This window comes from Drosophila suzukii, unplaced genomic scaffold (assembly GCF_043229965.1).
Source record: "Drosophila suzukii unplaced genomic scaffold, CBGP_Dsuzu_IsoJpt1.0 scf_4, whole genome shotgun sequence".
In the NCBI taxonomy this organism is placed as follows: domain Eukaryota; kingdom Metazoa; phylum Arthropoda; class Insecta; order Diptera; family Drosophilidae; genus Drosophila; species Drosophila suzukii.
Window position 1 is genome coordinate 3,323,728 of NW_027255927.1, and position 10,620 is coordinate 3,334,347.

General features: G+C 38.2%; 1 protein-coding gene across 15 annotated transcripts in view; it reads right to left on the minus strand.

Moving 5' to 3' along the window:
* The window catches only part of Haspin (haspin), a 172,447-nt gene extending 161,827 nt beyond the window's left edge, over positions 1 to 10,620 (minus strand). For 7 of the 15 annotated variants that reach the window (XM_070999106.1, XM_070999105.1, XM_070999114.1 and 4 more), the window contains exons 1-2: positions 10,400 to 10,611; positions 9,513 to 10,347 (exon numbers count right to left, since the gene is read on the minus strand). In XM_070999106.1, coding sequence (XP_070855207.1) covers positions 9,513 to 10,347; positions 10,400 to 10,464 — 900 coding nt within the window. In that variant the 5' untranslated portion in view covers positions 10,465 to 10,611. Of the gene's footprint in view, positions 1 to 9,512; positions 10,348 to 10,399 lie in introns of all 15 variants that reach the window. The other 8 variants (XM_070999110.1, XM_070999109.1, XM_070999108.1 and 5 more) reach the window with 5 other exon arrangements.

Consider the following 10,620-nt stretch of genomic DNA (forward strand, 5'->3'; position numbering starts at 1 on the left):
TAGCTCTTCAATTTTTTTAATAGACTTTTACTTTCAAAAAATTTCCACAAGCTCTTTATTCGCAGAAAAATTGTGCTTCTAAGCTTGTTGTACAAATAATCTTTCATCATCCACCTGAAACTTCAAGCCCTGACCCTCTTCTTAAGAAATTTATTAAGGCTTACAGACGAGTGATTATTTTATTTATTTGGCTCCATACTTTTGTTTCATTTTAGACGTTGGATTGTTTTGGGATGTAAGGCTAGCTATCGATATTAGGGACAACTACATAAGATGAAAGAATAAGAAAAAATTAAATGTGTTTTTACAATACACTAGTTTATGTGGATGAAATTACTATGTGGTCCTAGAATCTGTCAACATGAATCGAAACTGTTCAGCAAACAGCTTGTGTCCAAGTATTGGGGTTCTTTTGATTTCTTAATTAGTTTTACAATCACAGGACACAGCTTTCCCCATCATGATCGGACATGTTCCTCTAAGATATCAATCTTCAGATATTTTGGATGTGTGAAGTTTTTACTTCACATCTAATGTTGTCTAGAGGACAAGAATTTTAGATTATTCTTAACAAAAGACTAACAGTTCATAACAGTTAATAACAGCTAGTAACCAGCAAACAACTAGTAAACATCTAATAAATAGATAGTAACCTTTTAGTAACAGCTAGTAACCAGATAATTCTGTTTATTTATTATTTATTATTATTATTTATTATTGTTTAATTCCCGTGAAAATTAGACTAATCCATAAATTAACTGATTTTAATGGGCTTAGATGTCATAAAAATGTAACAATCATGTCCATAAAAAGAATACTTAGTTTTCCCCACTACCACACCCCCATTTGACAATACTGATCACGAGACCTTTTTCCTCATTATATGCAATTAATATTCAACAGATTTTATTCTATCTCAGATGTTAAAATATTTTCAAAACTTCCATTTGTACCACACCCAGAACCTTCAGAAACCGAAAAACATGATTGTCCTGATAAATCAAAGATAGGTCTTAGTAATTAAGTATTCAAAGCATATTCTTCAAAAAGGGATATTGAGTTAGGCATCCTTGTCTAACATAGCAGCGTATTTTTAATAATTTTAATAAACTTTATTACAACGCTCATCTGGATTTTCATGTTTAATGAAGGGGGTTGAGCATTTTTTACTTGGTATAGATGTTAGACGTTGTTATTAGCTGTTCACTAACTGTTGTAAGATGGTATTATCTTTACTAATTAGTTGTTTACTAGTTGCAATTAGTTGGTTACTAGCTGTTATTAACTGTTATTAGATGGTAACTATCTGTTTAGTAGCTGTTTACTAGTTGTTATTAGCTGCTAACTAGCTGTTTGCTGAAACATTCTGAAACATTAAAAGGCTGACATTTCCAAGAGTAGAAGTTAATATGACGGACGGACACAGCTAGATCGACTCGTCTAGTGATGCTAATCAAGAATATATATACTTCATGGGTTCGGAAACGTCTCCTTTAATGCGTTGCAAGCTTCTGCAAAGATATATTTAATTTAATTTTATTTGTCGATACTCAAAGAAAATTCAGATGTTGTTCCTGACATTCAATCCGACTATGTAATAAACATACAAGGAATCAGTCAAGATATTACAAAATCTATAGGACAAATATCCATTGAGATACAGACTACTAAATATATAATCCCACATAATTTTCATATTGTAGATTTATGATTCGCCATTCGCTGTGATGGAATATTAGGAATTGACTTTATCAAAAAATACAACTGTCAGTTAGACTTCAAGCCATCAGAAGATTGGCTTATAATCAGACCAAACAACTTAAAATTCCTAGTTTATATTCCAATAACATACAATTCTGGCAATAACTCCATAATTCTGCCAGCAAGATCCCAAGTTGTCTGAAAAATTAAAATAGATTCAATAGAAGACAGTATATTGATTCCAAACCAAGCAAATACCATAGCATCCCCTGAAAATGCATTCATTAGACTACTTAACACAACAAATACAGATAAAGTAGTCAGCATTAGTAAATTAAATTATGAATCACTTTCGAACTACGATGTAGTTCAATGAATGGCGAAAGAGATGCGAGCGAGCTGGACGAGTGCACCAATCCCTTTGACTTCAACGATTTGATGTCATCCCATAAATGTGAGCGCTGGACAAGACGAAGCAACAGTAGAGTACCGCCTTAAAGATCAGACACCGTGAGCGTAGGGCGACGGATGCGATTACTTAACTTATAGACGTATCCGAAAATTCTTTGAAGGGCAGCCAAGGAATTGGCCATTTTTGAACTGGCCATTATGTCTTCGTATAAAGATTTTATTAGTAGAATTCTCCGGCGAACCTCAAGCGTTGGCTTTGTAGCAATGATTGGGGTCTGCCAGTCAGCGTAAAATCGCGCTATTGCAGACAGGACAGATCTCCTGCAGGGGCTTGATGCTGACTGTAAGACCGAAAAGGAAAACAATAGTTGGTCAGAAACTGGATCCCAAGAGAGACCTAGGGTTTTTGCCAAATCAGTGCCATCATCAAACTTCAAACAAGACTCCTTATGGTTGTCTGTAACTCCATCCAAAACAGCTGACACATTTGAGCACCACTTTCTTAGCTTAAATTTTCCCTTCGCTAGAAGTTTTGATGCCTGATCCGTAATGATGACTGCCTCTTCCTTGGATTTGGCTTCAGATATTCCTTTATTCCTTTATGAATGCTGCATATTGAGCCTTCCAGACTGGCTGACGATTCAACTTTCTCCCTAGGGACAAGAATCCTGGATAAGCTTGCTGGTAAAACTCTCCCAAGAGATCTAGATTGAGCTTGGCATGCAGCCGAACAGAATAATACGCAGCTGGCAAAATAACGACGTGTCTTACGAAATGTGCTTCACAGTCCAATTCTTCCTTAGTAGCGCGTATTATTGGCTCGGCGCAGCTTTCCACTTCCACGCGTCTTTTATATTATGGGTAGTACAGGTGGGAGCTTGATTTGACCAACGCACATCTCAAAAACGGCGCTGCCTCCGATTAAAAGGTCCGGAAGTTCGAGACTGAATCGTAATATTGACCGAGTGACATTCCGTCATAAAACTGGAACCTCCTATTCCAGTTACAGATGCTGAAGATTTTATTTTTTTTATTTGAAGCTGATTTGCGAATTGGGACGTTATTAGATGCAGTTGGGAGCCCGAATCGAGTAGAGCTCGACAGGGAACGAAAACCACGGAACCGTATTTTACTAAAACGCTAGCCGTTGTTAAGAGCACAATATCATTACTAAACTCCTTTGGAGGCAGAGGGAAGTGCTTCTTGAAGCTCTGCTCCTTCTTGTGAAGAAAAGGAAGCTAAGTTTCCCAGGTGAAGCAGGGTGTGGTGCTTAGATCCGCATGCCCGACAATTAAGACAATTTATGCAAAAACCGATCCGTTTCGCTTCTTGAAGCCTATTGGCAGGAGACAGGGTTTTAAAATTGTGACAATAAGAAATGGAATGCCCCGCATCATTACAGAATATACAAATCCAAGGGTTAGAATTCGAGGCAACAAATGCTGATATACGCGCATTGGGTATTCTGTTACTTCCCACCAGATTGCCCGGCGCATAGTTTGCCATATTAAATCTATAGTCTCCAACGTCCTGCATCGCTGATTCATAAATGATGCCATTGACGCACACGTAGGAATTAAATTGACGAAGGCAGGGTCCTCTAAACGCTCTTCCCACTTTGCCTGACTTGTCGGATCCAACCTTTGAACAGGACTTGGACGATGATACTTCATGCGTTTTGCTCCGTCGTGCCCAGTCCTTTGAGAGCGCGAATATGAGCGTTGAATTTATCTGACAGCTCCCGAAGTGTCGAGACGGAACCACTCTGCACCGCCTTTAGTCCCAGGATCTCAGTAATGTGTGCCTGAAAAACTAAACGACGATTATTAAATCTATATTGCAGCAAATCCAAAGCCATTGCGTAGTTGCCATCCGAAATTTCTAATAAGCGAATAGTTTCCAACGCAGCGTCCCTCAGACATGATCGTAGATGCTGCAGCTTTTCTACGTTCGTGAGGTCCGGATGACTATCTATGATCATGGTAAACATATAATAAAAGTCAGCCCATTTTTGCTCCAGCGAATTTTCGAAGCTCAAGGCAGCAATGTTGCCCTATGTCGAGGCTGACGCTGCTGGGGGTCGAAAACTCCCGGAGTGATGCCGTCAGCAAAAGTTGAGTGCTGTGAGGCTCGTCTTGAAATTTCGGCTCGAACCGATGACTTCAGAATCACGAGAATGTCATAGAATTTCTCACTCAAATCACTTTAAATTTCCTCGATATCCAATTCTTCAAGCTCACCGAGAACCTTTTTAAATGACTCTTGAAGCTCATCAATCAACTCCAACCTCACATGAAGACCAGATTCGTCGCATAAAGTTAACGCCGCACTTGATAGGGAATCAACTAAACGCTTCACTCTATTAAGTAAAGCAGTTGCCTTGCGCTTTAAAAATATTGCCCTGTTTGCAGCAGCGGTGACATCTCCAAAAGTTCCCGTAGGCATGGCTACAACAACAAATACCAACCCAACAGACGAAATGCCCGAATTGCGGTTCCAGCGAAAAGCGCAAAGCAAACGAGGGAGTAACAGCCCGTTACTTGGCTATGTACGCTCCTATGTATAACTGATTTTGCGCCTTCTATGCAAATTTCCGCAATCACCAACTGCTATTTATTTATAGCGCTCACTGCATTCAAGGCTTTATGATTTGTTGCTCCGCCAGTGCACCGCAGCCGCAAGAACGAAAAAGACAAAAAAAAAAGACTTATATGACTTGCACTTAGTATTATTTATGTACAAATCACGTCGGGGTTACCAAATGTTGAACTAATAAGCTTTTTTATTAGTTATTACAAAATTAAAATACGAAATTTCGTGTTGCTTTATGCTCGATAACTATTTATTAGCGAAAGAGAGTATAGCAGGCGAGTCGAGAGTGCGTTTAATGTCGAGATCAGAATTCGTACTAACATTACAAAGGGACAGCCAGTCGAATGTTGGACTACTTAAAACTTTTCAACGGCGAGTATCAGCCTTGTAGTTGTGTGTGCAATCGCCCTCTGAGCGATGTTTGTAGTCGTGAATAGTCAGCATTTTGCTGATGTGCGCATCTTAACAGGTGGTAAATTCGATTCTTTCCGCTAACAAAAATAATTGTCAATTAATTAATTCCATATGCATGAGCCAAATTTATGTTACTCATCCACAGCACACGCCGATATACGAGTATATATTACCCAATAAATTTATAATGTAAAAAGATATCAAAACCATGAGTGCTTGAATGTGCGAAGGAGCACCCGAATGTGCGAAGGGGAGGGAATAAAAACCCAGCCCGATCGTATTGCGATCAAGCGACAGCTAAGCTTGTTTGACAGTGTGGACTTTATGGACTAATATTATTTTCCAGGCACTTTAAATATTTATTCTCGTTATGTTGGAGAGGACGTAGCTTAGGCCGGCATATGGTGCCTGAACATCGGACGCCTCTCCCTCGGCCCAAGTCCCTTTCAGGACGGGCACTAATATGCCCACGTAACAAAGTAAAAATAAAACGAAGACTATTATATTTCGTTTACCTTCACATTTCGACCGAGAATTGCAGCTATTAAAAGATCCTTCCTGTTTTTCTAATTTTATAATTTTGGTCAGCAACTCTGCGATTTTCTGAGTAAAAGTCTTTCAGTTCTGGAGTCAGCTCTGGGTGACATGCCTCTGTCGGGCAGGAAATAAAAGCTAAGCAAAACATAACAAAAAGCGCGTAAAGGACATGTTCCAAGGCTACCTCCCATACGCCAAGTACGTATAAGGCATGCATGAAATTACGACTGACTTAAAAAAATGACTCGGGCTCTAATAAGCTCACGTAGCATAATTAACTTCCAACATTAGGATTTTTCATATTCCTTAAAGAATTTTATTAGGGTCAACAAAATGTATAACTGCGGTATCGGAGTGCATGTACCTATTTTTGGAATAGCTTTCACCTTAATTTGCCATGAGTAATTTGACTGTGCTATAGGACAGGTAGCTTAAGTAGTTTTAGATGTGCACATACTTATTTGTTTTTATCATTTAACTAGTCCCCAACTTCTGCGACTGTCAGTGTTGATTGGCCACTCGATCAGAACTTTATCTCAGAATAGAGGCTTGACTTTATTTTTTTTACTTTTTGTATTTTTATAAGCATAGAAATTCCCTGTTGTGTTAATGGGCAAGTTTACGTGGATTTCCTTAAGTCAAGAACTATGAGGTTTCCTTTCTATAATACTATGTAACTGCGTTCCGACCGACTATTTGTTATAATTTACGTAAATAGAATTTAGATGTGCTTTCTGGCCGACGCTGCCGACGTGCTAACCAGAAAGAGTAGGACCGCAAACATTACGATAACTCATTTAGCATTTGCGGTGCGGATCTATTTTTCGTTTGCCGATTTAGGACATAACAGGGGTGGGGGACATGAAACGTAAGGCCGACGCTTCACGACTTACTAGTTATTTGTCAGGTCGTTTGATAGGCTTGAGTCTTTGCGGTTTCCCTTGACATATTTGGTCGGGGGACCATTTTACTTTCTCTGACCGACGCTTCACGGCGTACTAGAATACTTTGTGAGGTCGTTTGATAGGCTCGACTCTAGAGAAATAGGAAAACGGTTGAGTCAAACAACCTGATTTCCGACGACTGGCGGGAGGGGGTATTTGGACAGATTCCTTGTCTAGGCGCAGCCAGTTTTCATTTGGAACATTTGAGCTGACTTTAAAGGAATATAAAGGGCATGTGAGCTTAGCAGAACCCAGGTGTGTAGAAGCGGCTAGCACAGTTGCTTTGGTTTTTTTGGGGCTCAAATATCGGACGGGTCTTGACCGAAGAGAGACTTGGTGAACATATATAAACATTTATTGTCCACTTATTCAGCGTTTACGTCACTGACCGGGCGTTTAATAACTATCACATTGATCCTGTTGTATTAGGAGCGAGCACGTTAAAAATTTTGTGCCTTTATCTATCAGCATGAAGTGAAAAACTATTAAAAATTGACCGCCATTATTAATCAGCACTAAGTGAAAAACTATTTAAGTAAGAGAAGGCCTGAAAAGGAGGGCCCAAGAGAGGGCATAAGTGAAGGGGTGAACAAAAAGGTTTTATACAACCCAGCACAGGATGAGTGCCTCGAGCAATAACGCGCGGAGGGAACCACCAACGACGGAGTGCGAGTTGAATGTATCCTGTTCCGAGGCGACCGATTGCAAGAGTTGTATGGCATAAATCGGCAACAAGTATTTAGGGAATTCCATATTCTACTAGCAGGTGGAGTCAATAAATGGTACTGGCAACTAATGGAGGCAAGAAGAAGAACAAATTCACGGAACAGACAACTATGGTCGTACTCAGATTCCTGTTGCGAAGTCATTCCATGCGTGTCCGCGTCGACCTCTTCGAGCCTGTTACGTACGTCCCCCTCTTATGCGTCGGACCACCGCTGCCAGAATAATCAAAGAACGTGAAGAGGACCAACCATAAGAACGACATCCGACATACTGTGATGACTGTGGCCGCAGTACCCTTGATCCCCATGCTCCTGGAAAATATTAATCTGTACGAGGCATCCATTCAGAGGCATAGTGACCAAGAAGAACAGCAATAATAATCCAATATAATATTTTTCAAAGCTCAGTATCCGGAGCGTCGAGGTCTCATTGCCCAGGATACATACATGTGTAAATATTCGTGCAGTATCCAACAATATAAGCCTAATATTTTATTAAATAAACATATAATGTAAAAAGCAATTTAAAACTACGATGGGCTCGACCTTTAACAAAAGGGGACGGACAACCTTGACAATAGGGGATCGTGTTGCACGGCCCTCGAAGATCCATTTTGCAAACGAATTTGTGAAGGGGAGGGAATATGGCCGAAACACAGCTCGATCGTATTGCGATCAAGGGATAGCTAAGCTTGTGGGGCAATGTGGACTGATGACTGACGAACTTTACGCAATAATATTATTTTTCAGGCACTCTAAATATTTATTCTCGTTATGTTGGACAGGAGAGCGGCTTAGCAGGATCTCACGACCCAAATGCGACGTAGCTTATGAAAATTTTTTTTACAAAGTTTAATTTTATTTCTTTTTTGACATATTATCTTATACTATTGGGAGTATCATTTTTTTATTTTTAAGAATTTCGAATTCAATTTAATAAAAATTAGACGACTCCAACAAATAGCGCTCGAAGAAACGGTCGGAGAAATAATGAAAGAATTGTTATACCCTTGCAATTATTTTAATATTATTTGTAATTGATTTTATTTTTCCTAAGTTTTACAGAAATGGTCTTCTATTTCAACTATGAGAGCTCATAGTATTAAGTATAAATATTCTTGATCAGCATCACTAGACGAGTCGATCTAGCCATGTCCGCCTGTCCGTCCGTTTCTACGCAAACTAGTCTCTCAGTTTTAAATCTATCGGGCTGAAACTTTCCCAAAAGTCTTATATTAGTCAGAACGAGCCGGATCGGACAACTATATTTTATAGCTCCCAAAGGAATAATCGAAAAAAATTGGTGTTTTTTAACATACCATTTAAAATACCATTTTTTAGTTAACTCCGAATTTAATTTTATCAAAATCGGACGACTATATCATATAGCTGCCATAGGAACGATCGTAAAATTGGTGGGAAAATAATATGAAACAAATTATAGCTTCGGTGTTTCTTAACATATAACCTCCTACGCTTGGAAATAAAATTTTTTAATTAGTTCTGAATTTCGAATTTAATTTTATCAAAATCGGACGACTATATCATGTAGGTGTCATAGGAACGATTGGAAAATTGGTGGGAAAATAATATGAAACAAATAATAGCTTCGGTGTTTTTTGACACATTATCTTATACTATTGGAAATATAATTTTTTCTATTTCTAAATATAATAATTATAACTGCTAGGGTATACAAACTTCCTCTCTTGTTTTAAATGTGGGTACTTAGGGCCTGTTTTTCGAGTGCCGGCTAACAATTCTCGAACAGAAAAAGTCCCTGCTAAGCGATTTTGGCTTCATCGAGCCTCAAAGTGAGTGCTAACTTTGCCAGGAACTCAGGTTCCCTGTTAAGTCTTTCTCGACTCGATAAAATGATAGCTATTTTCACAAAGCCTACTAAAATAAAATTATACAATCTGGAACATAAATACAACCTAAAAAGTTGATGTAACAATCAAAGCAAGACCTGTGCTTTCGCTTAACAGCTTAAATTTGTGATTAACAGCACTCTGTAATTGTTTCTCGTTCAGATAAATTAAAGGCGTCGAGAAAACCGATTTGCTTTTACGACCACTTTATCTGGTCTTTAAGTTTTTCGGACAGATAGCTATCTGGGACTCTGACAGGAACTCGAGAAACCGGCCCCTAATGCAATAATTTGTATCACTAAGATCTAAAAAATTACCTTTTCAATGTTTGCGAATCCTTGAATGCTGCTCAATTTTTTAGTAATAATTATTTCTGGCCAAATTTGACTAAAATTTTTTTGTTTTTCTCCATTAACTTCAATAGAACCTTCGATGGGTATTATCTTTAAAACTAGATCATTTTTACATCCTTTACGGTTTGGAGTGTAACGAAAGACTTCTCCGTAAGCCCCTTCGCCTATTTTGTGGGTTTTCAACATTTTATATTGCGAATATGCAGCATTAAATTTAAGGGGCTTGCCTTGATTGCAATATTTATAGAAGTCTTGTTGAGAAATAACATTTTGTTTATTTAGACCATTTAAAAATATTGACTTCCGATCCTGGCATACTGAGTTCCGGCTTTCCAATTTTTTGCTTTCATTTAGAACACTTATTTGAGTTTGGCGAAAAATGTTTAGTGACTTACGCCACTTTCCTGGTTTTAGTACAACACCAACAATCTTATTCGATTGGTTACTAGCACAAGCAACCTTATTTGTTTGGTTACTAAATTTAGAAAATGTGTCAATTTGGTTTTTAGATGGTACTATCAAACCTCTTTTTTTTGTATTTGGCTCTGCATCCTTATCGGCATTGCATTTCTCAGTCGTGTCTTCAAAACCATCAAGTTGTAAGCGGTTGATCGGAGACAAACCGCAATTAAACAAGTCCTTGCCTAAGTGGTTATAATTAGGTGTTGATATAGATACACTTCGATTGCAACTTTTTGGTGAACAACCTTTTATACTGTGGCTGCTATTTTCTACACTCGTGTCGATATTATATGATAATCTTACATTCTTCTTTATTATGTTCAGATTACTTTGTTGCCTAGAAGCAATATTCTGTTTATAAGTAAAGATTTCAATAATTTTAATCTTACGGTCTCGGGTCCAACAATTTATCAAACGAATCCTCCCATATTTCGTCTCCTGATGATTTATCCATGTTCTTTATGTATTGTAAATAACGAATAAATATTTGAACTTTTATAATTTACGGATCAATCGAAACGCAGTTCATTGCAATTATTAAGATTTTAGAAGAATGTAATTCACTCTTTGTTAACATCCTTGTCTGGCCTTACACTTCCACTTGAATCAG